Source organism: Myotis daubentonii, chromosome 2, assembly GCF_963259705.1.
Source record: "Myotis daubentonii chromosome 2, mMyoDau2.1, whole genome shotgun sequence".
NCBI lineage: Eukaryota > Metazoa > Chordata > Mammalia > Chiroptera > Vespertilionidae > Myotis > Myotis daubentonii.
Window position 1 is genome coordinate 163,217,082 of NC_081841.1, and position 17,596 is coordinate 163,234,677.

Below are 17,596 nucleotides of genomic sequence, written 5' to 3' on the forward strand. Positions count from 1 at the left end.
ATCTCTATTAGAAAACCTTGGTTATAGTTCTTAATAACTTTGTATTATTTGTTTCTGTACTTGTGTTCTGTGAATGTCACACCCCCAGCAACAGCACTGCACACATTTTATTTACTAACTCATACACTCGCCTTCTATGTGTAAGTCATGGTTACTAAGCAACCAGGAATGTAGTTACCACTCTTATGAGTCTGTACTGCTGAGTGTGGGTATAGAACAGGTGCTCCAATATTTGTTAAATGATTTAATGAAGCAAAACAGCTTCCTTACACTTCTGAGGAACACATCATGCCTTGGTTCTCACCACACTTTCTTCCTGGAATGAATACTTTCCCACTTTTGCTTGTCAAAATTTCCTTCAAGACTAGGCTCAAATATCTGCATTTAATTTTTTTAGGAAATTGACATTGCAATTTGTAATTGAACAAGTTTCTTGTCTTGCTTTGTTAGCTAAGAAACTTATTGTGAAGTTGATGGCCTGTTCCCCAGCAATGATGTAAGACTGTCTGGTTCTTTACTGGACACTCATCGCGAATCTTGGCTTCTCTTTCATAATTTCTTTTCACTGTAATTCCCTCCAGTATTGATCTTTTAGAGTCTAGTATTTTTTTTCTAAGCTACCTATGTCATTAGTGAAATGAACCACCTTGAGTCTAGCTGAACAGAAGTCCTACAAGTAGGGAATGAAGAAGCAGCACATCGAGACTGGTAGGAGGGGAACTGGTTGGTCCCACACTCACGTGTGGCAGTTTAAAATTTGGAGGGATACCTTGGCTATGGAGGTTTCCCTGAGGAACAAGTGGTCCCTGCTCCACACCAGGCCTCCCAGCCTAGGGTTCCATTCCCAGAAGGAGAAGTCCCCAAAACTTTAGGCTGTGAAAACCAGCGGGGATTGTGGCTGAGTGACACACAGGCTGTGGGAATCCCAGGCAGTTCCTCTTAAAAGGCCCATACCTGGACTTACTCGGACTCACTCCTCTGAACTCCAGTGTTGGGGCAGCAGCTTGAAAGGAACCTGGGGCATTCAGGGAAGAACTCACTTGTCTGGAGTCAGGGTGAGAGCTGTAGAGGCAGCTTTTCCCTGAGGAAGTACTGGCAGAGGCCAGTGTTACTTTGCTGAATGCTCCCCGCCACAGAGGCAGCAGGTGGGCACCATATCTGAATCTCCATCAATCTGGTTCACACTTTTCCTTCCAACCTTGTGATTCCCTGAGTTCCCACCCCTCCCTACTTGCAGACTCATCCAAGCCATTTCCAGTGGTTTTTACATACAACTGGCCTTTTCTTGCCTCATATTTTGGCCTTTCCTAAAATCTCTTAAATAAGCAGCAGCTGGCCTCAGCATGCCCCGTACCTCTCAATGAGTGGCCCCAGACTCTGCACATTGGTCCACAGGTTGGCCGCTCCAAGCCCAACACAAGTAACCATCTGTAGATTGCTTTGTATTTGGGTGGCCCCAGGCAGGGCACAGGTAGTGACTGACTTTGCACCTTCCAGGAAACCCCAAAACTAGTGCACCTGGTGGTCAACTTTGACCACACTGAATTAAACCCCACCACTTCCACCATGACACACTCAAGGGGTGGACTTGGTGAGCACCAAAGCCCCACTGAAGCAAGTTCTGCTCCATACGGTTGGCTTCTGCACAGCAACTCTTTAGCTGTGGTTACAGCAGATCCTAGCAACTGATTGGCCTGGGGGTCAATCCTTCCCAGTGATGCCAACATCCATCAAGGCTCAACTATAATAGGACAGTTCACACAGGGGTGCAACTGGAATGCCAGCTCAAGTGACTGGGGAGGCTGAGTCACTGGGCCCTACAGGACACCTACTACCACAAGGCCATTACCAATTCCAGGAGACATAGCAAATCTACCTAATACATAGAAACTAACACAGGGAAGCAGCCAAAATGCAGAGACAAATAGATCACAAATGAAAGAACAGGAGAAATCTCCAGAAAAAGAACTAAATGAAATGGAATGGAAGCAGGAAAACTATCAGATACAGAGTTCAAAACAATGGTTATAAGAATGCTCAAGGAACTTACTGAGAGCATAAACAACATGAAAAGGACCAGTCAGAAATGAAGAGTACCTTACCCTAACTGAAATAGAGAATAACTTACAGTGACTCAACAGTTGAGTAGGTGAAGCCGAGAATCAAACCATTGATATGGAATATAAGGAAGCAAAAAACACCCAATCAAAATAGCAAAAATAATTAAAAAAATGTGTAAGAAGCCTCTGGGCCAACTTCAAATATACCAACATTTGCATCATGGGGAAGAAGAGAGGGAGCAAGAAATTGAGAACATATTTGAAAAAAAAAAAATAGAAAACTTCCTTTACCTGGTGAAAGAAAGAAATACAAGTCCAGGAAGCACAGAGTCTCAAACAAGATGAACCCAAAAAAGACCACACCAAGACACATCATAATTAAAATGCCAAAGGTTAAAGACAAAAAGAGAACCTTAAAAGCAGCAAGAGAAAATCAGTTATTTACCTACAAGAAGGCACCTTGTAGGTACTGTCAGCTGATTTGTCAACAGAAACTTTGCAGGCCAGACGGGAATGGCAAGAAAGATGCAAAGTGATGAAAAGCAAGGACCTACAACCAAGATTACTCTACCCAGCAAAGCTATCATTTAGAATTGAAGATCAGATAAAGAGCTTCTCAGACAAAAAGCTAAAGGAGTTCATCACCACCAAACCAGTATTACTTGAACTGTTAAAGGGTTTTCTTTAAGAGGAAGAAAAAAAATAAAAATATGAACAATAAAATGGCAATAAATACATATCGATCAGCAATTGATCTAAAAATCAAAATAAACAAACAGAATAAAAACACACTCATAGATACAGAGAACATTTTGATGGATGCCAGACGGGAGGGGGAGGAGTGAAAAAAGTGAAGAGATTTAAAAGTACAAATTAGTAGTCATAATGTAGTCATGGGGAGTCTAAATACAGCATAGGGAATATAGTCAATAATATTCTAATAACTATGTATGGAGTCAGATGGGTATGAGATTTTTCAGGATGATCACTTAGTAAGTTTTATAATGTCTAATCACTGAGGTGTACACTTGAAACTATAATATTGTATGCCAACTGTAATTGAAAAAAAAGATTAAAAAAAACAAAAATGTGAGAGAATATAAACATGTGAATACCTTTAGGACCCTTTTCAGCTTCAGGTATCAGGGTTTTTTCCACAAAATATTAACCCAAAGTAATCTAGAGGTTGGACTTGAGCGAGTTCTGCCCGCAATGCTTTCATCTTGGTTTGGGACCACCATAGTGCCCTAAATGACAACAAATTAATCTTGCTTTCACACACTTTGGGCAATTAAAAATTGCTTGCAACATTAAGGCACTGTTACACACTACAAAGGAAAAAAGTTTGTATGATCTTCTCTTGAAATATGTATTTTTTAAAAAGCATTATTTCTTTTATAGTGATGGTTCAGATGCATCTTATTTAGACACGGGGACCTTTTGTTGATTACTCTTTCGAAAGTTCTAAAAGGTACTGATTAATAAGGTAGAGGTTGGTCAATTTCCTAAACACATATATCTTCTACCCAGTGTTCAATTAAGATCCAACATTGTACTTCATTACTACTCTTATTTTCCCCAATAGTTATACACGTTATGATTGTGCTGTGTTAGTAACTTTCTTTCCAAGGAAAATTGGATGGAGTTTAGACCTTAAAGATATTTAAATTTTGTTTTTCAAGCAATACTTCACACAATATTTATGCTTTATCACTGTATAAAAATGTACAGTGGTTTATTGACATGTACATTCCAATATGTTTACAGCTGCAAGATAATGAGGCACACTCAGTATTGCACTTCATTAAAATTTCAGGCTCAAACTTAACCTAGAAGTTTAAATGAAACTGCATTTGTAATTTAGTAAATATTATAGAGGACAAACATTGATATCTTTATTTACACTGTGATACTTATTACATTTATATGCCATCCTAACACAATTTTTATTTAAATAACAGTCTAGGAAATAAACCAGAATATTCTTCTTTTTATCCCCACCCGTGATGCAATTGTACAGGATTACAAAAAGGCAGTATACAATAAACAATGATTATTTTTCTGTTTTGCTTGAAAGCCAACATCATTCTTAGTCCTTGAGCATGGAGATTCTTTCTATATCAATTACCTATAAATGTCCAATGCTTCACAGGCCAATGACGGTAATGGCCACATGCAAACACCTCACAAGTTTGATGTCTTGGCTCAAAAGAAAAGAATCAAACTAATGGGGAAATTTTCCATAGCAAGAATTATGTACATGGTATTTGGCATCCTTCTTGCACTGTGTATGAATGGTTCATTTTTATGGATGTAAAAATGGTCCCGTCCTTATCCTGAGCAGTTTAAACTTCACCACATCTGCTTGGGGGATGAAGGCAACTTTTCTATCCACAGACAAAAGAATCTGAGTGTTTTAAAAAGTGTGAGCATTTCTGCACACTCCACAACCCAGAGCAAATTCTTCCCCAGTAGGTGGATGAACAACATGGAGTGGACATTCAGTTCCTTCTAATTGTTTGCCTTTGGGACCTGTATAAGTTTTGAAGGAGGCAAAAGAATATAATTAAAAAATACATTCACATAAACCTAATGTAAATATAAGTCACTGATAAGTTATTCAGAGAAATATGACAATGATTATGCAAATATAAAATAACAAAGTTATTTGTTTTCTAACCACAAAAGTAAAAATGTTCCCCATAAAAAACTCAACATACCAGATATATATATGTCGAAGAAGGGACATGGTCCCTTAACCACAGCATCCTGACTAGAGATAAACCCTAATGATGAATTTGGTTCATCATTTTAAAGCAGAGCAATGAACAAAAATGGTCACAAAAATTCCTCAATTTAGTCTAGCAGGAAATTATTCTGGATGAGAAAATACAGATTTTTATATAAAACCAGAGGCCTGGTACACGGAATTTGTGCACTGGAGTTGGGGGGGGGGGTGGTCCCTCAGCCTGGCCTGCATCTTCTTGCAATCCGGGACCCCCTGGGGGATGTCGGGCCTAAATCGGCAGTCGAACATCCCTCTCACAATCCGGCCGCTGCATGCACCAGTGACCATACTAGTACTTTTCATATAGGTGAAAGGCATCTTGTTGTTGTATGGGCAGCTACATTTTTTTGCCCTGATTATAAAAAGTAGTACATAACGTGATCCTTCTGAGGCAGTAGTACCATTTTCCCCATCTTATGGGTGGAAAAACTGAAGCAGAGAGGTTAAGTAATTGGCTTTGTCACACAGTTATGAGTGTCTGAGTCAGGGCTGACCACAAAATGTGCAAGCCAGAGTCTATGCAGGTCATCGCTGCATCATCCTGTTTTTTCAGGGTTAGAGTAGCCTTGCCAGGTGTTAATTTTTAAATCTAAGAGACTGTTCCCAATATATAAGGTAGGGTCCCTAGGCCTGGCTGGTGATCAGGGCCACCTGTGGGGCAACTGGTGGGCAGGGTGATTGGGGGGCCCCCGCTGGACCCACCTTGGCTGGCGGCCTGGCGCTGTCTGCTGGCCGGCCCCGGCCCCCCTCCCCCCCCATCTGACACTGCCACCAGTCGCCTCCCTGTTGAGGGGCAGACACTCAACACTCAATTGAGTGTCTGCCCCCTGGTGGTCAGTATGCATCATAGTGACTGGTCGTTTTGCTGGTCATTCTGCCGTTTGGTCAATTTGCATATTAGGGTTTTATTATATAGGATATTAGGGTTTATTATATAGGATATTTTTCAGGTAAAAACAAATTTTAGTGTAAATAAGCCATGCTACCCTTCCATTTTCTCTGAAAAAAAGGCATACATTGGTAAAACGGGAAGATATTATCAGTGTTCTTTTGAAAAGTATATGGGAGGAAGATTATAGGCAAATAAAAATTAATCAGCCTAAAATATGAATGATAATATGGAAGCAACACTTTGGGAAAGATACATTTGTAGATAATCAAATAAACTAGGCTTAAAAATGGACAAAAAACCCCCCCTATTTTTCTATTATTTAAAAGACTTGTTTTGCTCATGTGCACAAGTATACTGGAACCAAAGAAGGTTATCAGTAAATAATTTAGAAAGGAATGGACAGAGGGGTTATTTAACTTCTTAAACAGACTCTTGTTTTCATCTACATATTAATTAAAATTAATGGTTGACAGTGGTTAGAGAATTGATCCTTCTTTCTTTCTAAGTAAACTGCACAACCATTTCCCCTAATTTCACTGTCAGCTCTCCTTTAATTATCTACAGTTCTCTAAATGAATGGATGAGTGAGCGGATATGAGAGACAGGAAAAGCATACCTTAATCTAAGTGTATGATCTTAGGCCAGGTATTTAACCTCTCTAGGCCTTGATTTTCCATTTGTGAATGTGGGGGATAATACTATCTGCCTGGTAGGCTGTAAAAATTAGGCGAGAAAATACATGTGAAAATGCCCAGGATCAATGCCAGTTTCTTCCTTCTACCACCTCTCCTGCCTCATTCCTGTGATTCACAATTGTTTATAGGGCAAAGTCCTTTTTCTTGGCAGACCTGGATGATCACGTGCATGTGCATGTATGACTGGAGGCCTTGCCTTTGCCTGGCCCATTCTCCTTCTCTCAGTGACTACCTGCCACTGTGTTCTCTGCAACACCTGTTTCAAGACTAGCAAACTTCCTTTTTGTTTTTAGTATTTTAAAAATTCTTTATCTCCCCAGTTCTAGCATTCATAACGGGCAAGAAGCAAGATTGACTTTTCTGGTTCCTTTATTTCCAGACCACTAACGTACAACTTTCATTCAATAATCCCTCTTCCTTTCAAGCTCAAATGAGAGAGAATACTGCCTGCCCCCTTTTCACTCCCTTCACTTCCAGACCGTCCTCCTACTAATGATGGCTCACGTCTCTATTCTGGCTATTATCCTAAACATCTAGCCTCACTTTATTCTGATCTTGCTTCTTTTAAAGCCCACCACTTCTATTTTTTCAAAAGGTTTTTAGAGGTGGAACAGTGTAACAATTTTTATTTGACATGAGCAAGTAGCAAAAAGTAGCCTTTCTTTATTATTATTTATTTTTTAAAAAAATATACTTTATTGATTTTTTACAGAGAGGGGGAGAGGGATAGTTAGAAACATTGATCAGCCGCCTCCTTCACACTCCCCACTGGGGATGTGCCTGCAACCAAGGTACATGCCCTTGACTGGAATCGAACCTGGGACCCTTGAGTCCGCAGGCCGACGCTCTACCCACTGAGCCAAATCAGCCAGGGCAGTAGCCTTACTTTAAAAACCCTCTTTACCTTACCATCTTTGTTTATCTCTCATAGTATAAAAATCAGTAAGAAGTCACCTCTTCCCCTATTTCTCTCCCATCTTCCCTGTTTTCACCAGTATTAACCAATTTTATTAATTTTTTGTATAGCTTTCCAGTGTTTTTATGCAAATATAAACATATATATTAATTTTTCCTTTCTTACAAAGGCAGCATACTATATGTACTTTTTAAAATTTAATTTTTCATTTAATACTTTCTTCTATAGATCTTTCCATATCAGTATATAGAAACTTCATCCTCAGTCTTATTTTAATGGTGCATATTAGTGTTTAATCAGCCCCCCCCCCCCCGCCCAGTGGATACTTGTATCATTTATGAATTTTTATCATTACAAGCAATGCTGCAGTGAATAACCTTGCACATTTTTCCTTGTTTCTTTTCTTCACATATGTAGGTATGTCCCCCAGAAGTGGGATTGGTGAAGGGTAGATGTATTTGAAATTTTGAGAGGCACCTCAGGGTCTACCATTTGCACTCTGATAAGCAATGGATGAAAGTGTGTGTTTCCCACATTTAACAACATTGTCTATTGTGGAGTACTTAGTTTTGTATGTATTTTCACTAATTTCAGATACATCTCATGCAAAATTCTCTTCTATGGTCACATTTACCTCTTCTTCCACTTCTCCCACTACATTAAGCCTCTTATTCCACCTCACTGTGATCACCAGCCTCCTGACCTCTTCCAAACTTTCAGTCTCTTTTTAGTTTCATATTGACTTTTCTCAGCCTGATCTGCACAGGTAATCATTTTACTGTATTTTCAGTAGCTTCTTTAATTCCCTTGGCTGTCTGATGCTCACTACTGCCAGTTCCCAGTCATTCTAGATTAAATCAGTTGTCCATTTGATGATGCCTGTTCCAGGCTTCTTAAAAAAAAATAAAAATCACAAAATCCCTTTAAATGGTTCTGTTACACATTATAATTTCAAACGTCACATGGCCCTTTAGTGCCAAACAGCAATCCTTTTACTAATCTTTAGTTGACTTCCTTCTCATCCTACAAGCAATCTGCTCCACTATAGCTCCCAACCTAACTCATGATGAGGATCGTTTTACTTCACTCAGAAAGTGAGAAGTTCATAGAGACAAGGAACCCCTTGGATTCTTCAGGATAGTGTCAGCTAGGTTTCTGCCACTTACTGCGTGCCTGCCGCCCCGGAGACCCCCAGTCCACTCAGGCCCCCAGTCCCCTAGGGCTGGCCCGAGGCACAGGTGAGCCTCAAATGGCAGCTGCCCAGCCACCCAGCCACCCAGGGACGGCCTGAGGCGCAGGCAAGCCTCTGATGGAGTCTGCCCAGCTGCCCAAGGCAATGGTAACCAGGGCCGGCCAAGGCTTGTGCTGCCAGCAGTGGCAGCAGCAGAGGTGTGATGGGGCATTGCCTTCCCCTGATCGCCGAGTCGCCTCCAGTGCAGTCACTGGAAGAGAGGGAACCCCCCTCCAGTGCATGAATTTTCATGCACCAGGCCTTTAGTCATTAAATAAAACTGGATACCATAATCATATTTAAAAAACTAAAAGCATACCTGCAGGACAGTGTGGTAGTTCTTCCTTAGGAATGCTAGTCATCCTTTGAAAATCATCATGACAAGCATTACAAAAATGTGTTGTTCCAAAACAGAAAAAGACAGCCACTGAACAGCAGTAGCGACACTTATATTCCAAAAAGTCTGTGCCATGTTTCGGACACATCTATAGCAAAAGAAAACAGATAAAGATTATAGTGAACCTATTTCATTATACTTAAGGTAGCAATATATATAACTCAGTGATTCATATTTTAAGAGTATACACAACTCTAAAAACTGATTGAAAAATTGATGATACCCACATTAAAAAAACAATGAATAAATGTGTGGCTTTGCCCAAAAGAACTGAACAAGCTTCAAGTTCTAATCCCAGCTCCATTATAACTAATTTTATTTATAAACTAGCTTCTTAATTTCCTTGTGAATGTTTCCTGGTCAGCCAAGTTAAAAAATTAATATTTCATTTATCAATCTCATAGATGTACTATGAAGATTTCATTGAAGAGGAGAAAATCTAGAAGTGTGAAATCTGGTAATTATTTTATGGGAGACAAAAGTATAAAATGCAAATCCCATCCAAAATAGATATTATATATGAATAGGTTGGAAAATTATACATTGCTGTACAAACACCAGAAAACGTTGGTGGGAAAACCTGCTATGCCATTTCTACCATGCTGGTTATATTATTATTTAAAAAAATTAGAGGTTTAGCCGAAACCAGTTTGGCTCAGTGGATAGAGCGTCGGCCTGCGGACTGAAAGGTCCCAGGTTCGATGCCGGTCAAGGGCATGTAGCTCGGTTGCGGGCACATCCCCAGTAGGGGGTGTGCAGGAGGCAGCCGGTCGATGTTTCTCGCTCATCGATGTTTCTAACTCTCTATCTCTCTCCCTTCCTCTCTGTAAAAAATCAATAAAATATATTTTAAAAAAAAATTAGAGGTTTAATGTTTCTAAATTGTCATTTCTAATGGTCTACCCACCTGAGCTCGGGACACATCAGAACAAGCACCACAAATGAGCTCTCTGGGATCATAGTCATCCCCTTGTCCAGCCTCAGCATCACAGCGAGCTTCACCACCAAAATATGCCTAGGAAACAATGCACTGAGATTACAGCAGGGAAGAACTCGGCTGTATACTTTGGGCACAGTGGACATAAGATCAAGAGGTCTTAGGAAATAGCATTGTCTATTAGACACTCCCTTACATGTCAAGTGGATGTCCCCATTGTTGCTCAGAGGGCAGAGCAGGGTAAGAAATAAAGCTATATTTATTCTTAAAGAAATAAAGGGTTTTTCAATTCTGGAATGAATTTATGCTTACAGTAGGAAGCTGAAACACTGTACTGTCAAAGCAAAATAAAAAAATAATATACAATATTACAAATAAATATCAAAATAGGATATCCTATATAATAAAACCCTAATATGCAAATTGACCAAATGCACTGACCACCAGGGGGCAGACGCTCAATGCAGGAGCTGCCCTCTGGTGGTCAGTGCACTCCCACAGGGGGAGCACCGCTCAGCCAGAAGCCGGGCTCATGGCTGGTGACTGCAGCAGCGGTGGCGGGAGCCTCTCCCGCCTCCGTGCGCGCTAAGGACCCCTCAGGGAATGTACGACTGCAGCCGGCAGGTGGACATTCCCCAAGAGGTCCTGGACTGTGAGAGGGCACAGGCCCAGGCTGAGCTGAGGGACCCCCCTTCAGTGCATGAATGTCGTGCACTGAGCCTCTAGTTAAGTAATAAAGAAAAAATGTGTTTTTAGAGCAAAGTTTAAAGTCTTTCATTATTTTGAAATTGTAAATAAAATCTTTCTTTTTATTGCTCTAAAAATATGTTTAGAACTTCTCCAATTTTAATATTGAGAACAAAAAATATGCCTAAAGTGAATATTAGTACAGAATTATAATCCTCAGGCTAATGGGAAAGAAAAAAAAATCAATTTTAATCATATAACATTTTTTAAAAAGCAAAGGCAAATTGGGTAATTCTGTTCAAAATACTGCTCATACTTATAGAGCTATACTATATGCAAGAACTGAACAGTATCTAATAGATATTTGAATAAATGAAATTATCATAACAAATAATTTATCTGAATTTGCTCTGGGCACAAAACAAATGAGGTCAATTATAATTGGGGCAATCTATATGCATATGTCTCATAGCCAAAAAATTGAGGATAAACAAGATGAATCAATATAAATCTATTATCTGTACTAGAAAACAGGCCAAAAGACAGGCTGCATTGATACAGAGTTATTAAATGGTCTTCCACTAGCTGAATATGGCCTCAGAAATTTTCCAGCTGTTTTACTTCTCTGCATTCCCTGTGTGGCTTCCTGGACATTTGATTGCCATCCTTGTGGTGGCACAATATTCATTTATGATGTTTAGTACATTAAACACCCAGAAATAATGTATTATTATTTGTAACAATACAATTCACAAACATACAGTATTGGTTTTTCTTGGGTGTATGTATATTTGTCTTCCTTTCTGGCTACCATCTATCTATTTATCCTTCTCTTCATTATCTGTATTTTTTGTTTGCTAAACGGGGAGTGCATCTTCCATTTACTGATTCCTTTGTTCATTTATTCATTTTCTAATTAACTTAGTGTCTAATAAAGTGCCAGTAATGAAGACAGAGAAATGAAAAAATATAGTCTTTGTCCTCACGGAACTTATCAAGTGAGGCAGAGAGATAAGTGAACCAGTAATCATAATGCAGGATAATGAGGGCTATGATGGATGTATGCCAGATTTCTAAATCACGTGGTGGTAATGGGTAAGCGTGGGCACATTGTAGAGAAGGTGAAACTTGATATGAATCTGAAAGTATGATAGATAGATTTGGCTCTGCACCTGAGCATGTGTGTAAGTAGGTGGCAGGTGAGAGTAAAACGCAGAGCAGGAGATAGAGAGGTAGAGAAGAGCATTTCATGAAGAGAAACTGCCTATGTGATGGCATGGAAGTGTTAGTGAGTGAGTAGACATGGCCGAGTTTGGGAAGCTGAGTTGTTCAGTATTCTATAGCATAGGGTGCAAAAGGTAGCAGCTTGGGGGATGAGATGAAGGGTGGACAGGGTTAAAGGCTTATAAGCAAAACAACGATGCAATCAGATTTGAGAAAGTTATCTATGAGTAGTAGTGTAAGTATAAACAATGGCATGGAGGCGTTAGGGGCTCCACAAAAGCAGTTCAGGAAAGAAAGCTGCTGTAATTACCAAAGAAAATCACTGGGGAAAAAACCCTCAAGACATTTGGAGACAAAATTGACAGGACTTTGTAAATTAACATTGGAGATGAGAGTCCAAGTTGAATATAATACTCGACATGTGGACTTTGAAGTATGTGTGAGAAATCCAAATGTCTGAAAGGCAGATGGACATTTGTATCTAAATCTCAAAGATTTTGGAAGGTCATAATATTATAGATGGTTGGCAAAGGCATGGGGGTACAGGAAGTAAATCAAAGATAAGGAGGTATTATTGGCCAAGGAAGGAGTGCAGGGGAAACAAATATGGTAAAAGGTAGGTGCATGCAAAGACACCCTAGGAGGGATTAAAGACAAATGACTGGAAAGGAAGGAGGATATAAAAAAAGTGTTTTCTTAGAAACCAGTGAAGTAAGAATTTAAGGAGGAAATGCTCAAAAGAGTCAAGTAAGAGAAATTTATTCAAGAACCACCTGGATTTGGAAAACAGGAGGTTTTTACTGATGGGAAGTAGCTTATGTACAGAAATACTTCATGTTTTGTAAACAGCCTGTAGAGGTTAACAAATATCCCAAAACAAATTAAGTAAATAAATTAAACTTGAAATACAGTACCAAGCTTTCTCATTTTTAACTTCAGATTTAAGATGTAAGAATTGAATTATCAGTATACAGAATTCAACTTTTTAATCATATAGATAATCTCTAGCTCTTAAAAATTCTTAGTATAATTTATAGCATACCTTTTTGCATTTGTAGCAAACATAATATGCATATCTATTCATGGCGTAGCCAGCTGGGTCGTTATAAAATCTAACACCAGGTGTTGTGATAGCTTCACTCTTATGCAGACCTTCATATTCCAATCTCATTAAGGCTTTTCTTCTGACATCCTCATAGAGTTCTTTTATTGGATCAAGTAGGTCTTTTAATACTACATGATTTATTTTGTTCTGAAATTTAAAAAATGAACATCTGTTAAGAAAGCCATTTATTTATTAACTCAACAAACAGTGTGTACCAAAGTACCAAAGCACTGTGCTAGGAGGTAACTCAAAAATCTATAATTAGAAAAGCATAATATGCTAATTAGACCGGACAGACATCCTTCTGGATGACCTTCTGGACAAAGCCGGGGCGGGTGGGGACCGAGGCAGCCACTGCAGTGGTGGGGGCTGAGCCCCTTGCATGAATTTCATGCATCGGGCCTCTAGATTCTAAAGAAAATGCCATTTAAAAATAATCTTGTAAAGTTCTCGCAAGCCTCACAGGGAAAATGGAGGTAAGTGGGGCACAGAATGTGAAAATTCCACTTTATTAGCTTCATATTCCTGAGTATGGAACATATCTCCTGCTGCCTTAGCTGTTCTGGGAATAAAAGGTTATTACCTTGCTGCCACAAATAAGACACCCCTTCTCTGTGTGCTCCTTGGAGCTATGGTAGAATGTCAGGTGGTAGAAATAAGCAGGTAGTATTTTCTATACTACTTAAATGTGACTTTTTCTGGTGGCACTATATGAGATGGGAGAGCAAATACTACAATCTTTTTTTATTATTTCTCAGTTTACCTAAGCAAGGATTGTTTGTGTTAAGCCTTTCCTTATATATCAGTCTGCAAATATGAAGAAAACAGGGAGAATAGGAAAAAAAAAAAAAGGAATTAATAGAGATGGCATTGCTAATCACATTCTTAAAGGTTTTTTTTTTGTTAATCATTATTAGCTTGCCAAAACAATTTACTACTTTGCTTATTACTATCTTTGTAGACATGTGTCAAAAATTTTCTTATTTGAGCTCTAAAAGTGTTTTAATGGCACTGAAAGTTCAGCTTTTACTCTTCAATGGCAGGTATCAGTACCTACAAGCACCACAGGCTCATTCTTCTTTTTGGTAGTTACCCCTTGTCATGTCACATGACCTGAATTTTCAGGGGGTCTGAAAACAGAGATGCATGCCTGTCAATGCTTGATGATGTTTGAATGAATTTTATGATGCAGTATGCTTAATTTAACTAGTTTTTAATTGACAATTACTATTTTGAAACATATCATAATAGATCTATTATATTCTTAGGTACCACTCGGATAAAGAGAGCAGATGGGGGATGGTGGTAAAAAAAAAGTAAGCTGGGAAGGACACTGAGAGACACTGACAGTTTATTCTGAAAGATGAAGATAAAGATGAAAGTAAATAGAAAGTAGATAATTTCTGATTCTTTCCATACCTTGCAGATGGGACAAGATATAAATCCAAATGTTATCCTTGGACCAAGCCATCTGTTTTCTAAAACCCGTCGGCAGCACTGTAAGTGGAATACATGACTACAGTCCAGCTTAAATAAAGAAAAGAGAAGAATATAAGCAAAGGTAACAGTGATAAACACCAGTAACTAGCAGATTATTCAATGTATACTGAAAGGAGATAAGAGAAAAAGCAAGCAATTTAGTACAATGATATTTTAGCACTTTCCCACTACTCATAGGACACTAACTAAGTCTTCAGGTGCTCCCAATATTTTAGCATACATATATTAATGACACATTATAGAGAGTAAGCTGGGTTAGGAAAAATGCAAAATTACTCAATTCTGTATTTTATAAAAAGAAGAGGAAACAACTGACTTAGAGATTTAAGATCTTTTTTTGAGACTACTACCTTGGAATTACAAGAACTGGAAATATAAATAAGCAACCAGTAAAAGTATATAAAAGATATTTAGCAAATAGTAACATCTATATTAGCCGTGGGCAAACTACGGCCCGTTTGAAATGAATAAAACTAAAAAAAAAAAAAAAAAAGACTGTACCCTTTTATGTAATGATGTTTACTTTGATTTTATATTAGTTCACACAAACACTCCATCCATGCTTTTGTTCCGGCCCTCCGGTCCAGTTTAAGAACCCATTGTGGCCCTCGAGTCACAAAGTTTGCCCACCCCTGATCTATATTATGTATGTACATTATGCATGCAGGTATGTATCATTGCATCATTATGTACAGATCAGTTATATAATGCTATTAAGTATCATTCTGGATTGAAAATTAAGAAAAGAGTAGATATTGGATAATCTGTTTTTCATTCCTTATGAACATTTTATTGATTATGTAAATCACAAATTAAAGCTAAACACACAAAATGTAAACAGAATATTCTCTTTAATAAACTGGTAGGTATTAATGGGACATTTTCTCTCAATGACAATTTAGACACAATTAATACTTTAAAAGCGGAGACCACCTGAATGGCTGGTGCTGCCGAGAGTGCTTCAGTGAAACATATCATGCACATGTCATCAGCATCTTGCTTCAGTGTGGTGGCACTTTTATCACAGCCATGCAGACAGGGCAGACAGTGCTCTTCGTTTTTCACGCCTCCACATGGATGGCCACAAGGATGTGTCTTACTACAGGCTATCTTAGCATATTCCTATTAAAAATGAATTACAATGGCACACAAAATATAAAAAAAAGCACACATCCTAGTAATCATATCTATTATAGTAGTTTTCCAATATTTTCCCCACAGGAAATACATATTAAGGCTAAGTTACAATAAAGTGATGTTTATTCTTTGAATATAATTTAGGATTATTAACAAAGTCTATTTTTGTTTTAATGTGATTTTTAAAAATTTTCACTCCACATAAAGGGAATGCTGATTAAAAGTAAATTACAAATTTAATCTATTTGTTATTATGCATAGCCACAGATCAACAAAAAATTACTGCCTTACAATCTCCCCATCACCACCCACCCCCTGGCCAAAATGGGGATGAAATAAAATAGAGATATCTTTCACTATTTGGGCACTATCTAAATTCTTGTTAACTAAATTGAGGCTTCACAAATATCTGGATAGCCCTAGCCAGTGTGGCTCAGTTGGTTGGAGCATCATCCCGTGCACCAAGGGTAGTGGGTTTGATTCCCAGTCAAGGGCACATACAACCAAGCGATGTGTCTATCATTCTCTCTCTCTCTCTCTGATCTTCTCTCACCCCCTTCTACTCTAAAAATCAATGGGAAAAATATCCACGGGTGAGGATTAACAACAACAAAAAATCTGCATAACATGAAATGTGCATAGATGTTTAAGACTAAGGAACTTTCAGGTAGTGGAAATTTATTTTAGGAAAGTAAGTGAATAAAATACCTATAAGAGGCAAAGAAAATACAGCCCATAGATTTTTAAGTTTCTAGCACATAAGTAAATGTTAATTATATATACTGATGGTCGATGGGAAACACACACAAAAGGAATCTGGTTTGGGCTTGAGTGCTTTATTTGACCCATTTGCCAGCTTTGATAAAGCATTTAACTCATAACATGAGTACTACACTAATTTAGAACATGAATGATGCTGAGTTGGAACTCTTACTTATATGAAGTAAAGATGTCATGTGGGAATACATGCTCTCCTTACTGGGATACTCACCTGGCAGTCTGCATCAGAACAAACACTGCCAACAGCAGATAACTCCGTTCCACTTCTGGAACCACAGAAGCGGCATGCTTCTGAGCTACTTGTGGTGGGTTTGCCTAGGTTCAAGCAGAAAAAAAATCCTCCTGAAGAATATTTTCTACATATTTTAATATAACTCATTAAAAACAAACAAGCAAACCAGGTTTGTGTCAGTTGTCATCACTGGAAATCAGTCTGGCAATTACAAGCCGAAGGGTTGTAAGCTACACTAATTACAAATTACACAAGAAAAGGGGTAAGAAACTGAAGAGCTATACTTAAAGCCAAATAAATTATTAACTGATTTATTTATACTTTTTCAGTAAAAAGAAATAGACTAGACTTCTAGTCAAGATAGCAGGTTGAGCAGATATGGCAAGCCCCCCACTAAAAAACACACAATACCAGACAAAATATAACACAAAAACTGAATAAAAGTATTTAAAACAAAGGGAAATAAAGCTTTAAGTACCTTTCCACAATGGCAATATTAAAATTCATAGGAGAAAACCTCATCAGAGAATATGAAACTTGAAAAATAGAATTCCCACCCAAGGACTTAGAGATAATAGAATAATTTGGAAAGAAATTTACATTTTGAAATAAAAAAGGAACAGACCCATAAAAAAGAGAACAGAATAATATGAAAAAGAACAGGAAGATTGAAAAATATAGACTAAGATCATTTTATAAACACAGATAGAAAAATTCAAAATATAATAGTAATACATTGAACTTAAAAATATCCTTTTTAGCCTGGCTGGTGTTGCTCAGTGGTTAAGTGTCAACCTATGAACCAAGAGCTCATGGTTTGATTCCCAGTCAGGGCACATGTCCAGGTTGTGGGCTCGTTTCCCAGTGTGGGGCTTGCAGGAGGCAGCCAATCAATAATTCTCATCATTGCTATTTCTATCTCTCTCTCTCCCTTCCTCTCTGAAATCAATAAAAATACATTTTAAAAAATATTCTTTAAAAAAAAGGGTAGTTTATATCATTAATACAATGATGG

General features: G+C 38.2%; 1 protein-coding gene across 19 annotated transcripts in view; it reads right to left on the bottom strand.

Annotated features, from left to right (window-relative positions):
• Window positions 1-3,759: 3,759 nt before the first annotated feature.
• The window catches only part of MYCBP2 (MYC binding protein 2), a 300,050-nt gene continuing 286,213 nt past the window's right edge, over window positions 3,760-17,596 (bottom strand). For all 19 annotated transcript variants that reach the window (XM_059684877.1, XM_059684883.1, XM_059684875.1 and 16 more), the window contains 7 exons: window positions 16,561-16,664; window positions 15,366-15,554; window positions 14,352-14,459; window positions 12,870-13,079; window positions 9,887-9,994; window positions 8,902-9,067; window positions 3,760-4,592 (listed from right to left, as the gene is read on the bottom strand). In XM_059684877.1, the coding sequence (XP_059540860.1) occupies window positions 4,477-4,592; window positions 8,902-9,067; window positions 9,887-9,994; window positions 12,870-13,079; window positions 14,352-14,459; window positions 15,366-15,554; window positions 16,561-16,664 (1,001 nt within the window). In that variant the 3' untranslated portion in view covers window positions 3,760-4,476. The remainder of the gene's footprint in view (window positions 4,593-8,901; window positions 9,068-9,886; window positions 9,995-12,869; window positions 13,080-14,351; window positions 14,460-15,365; window positions 15,555-16,560; window positions 16,665-17,596) is intronic.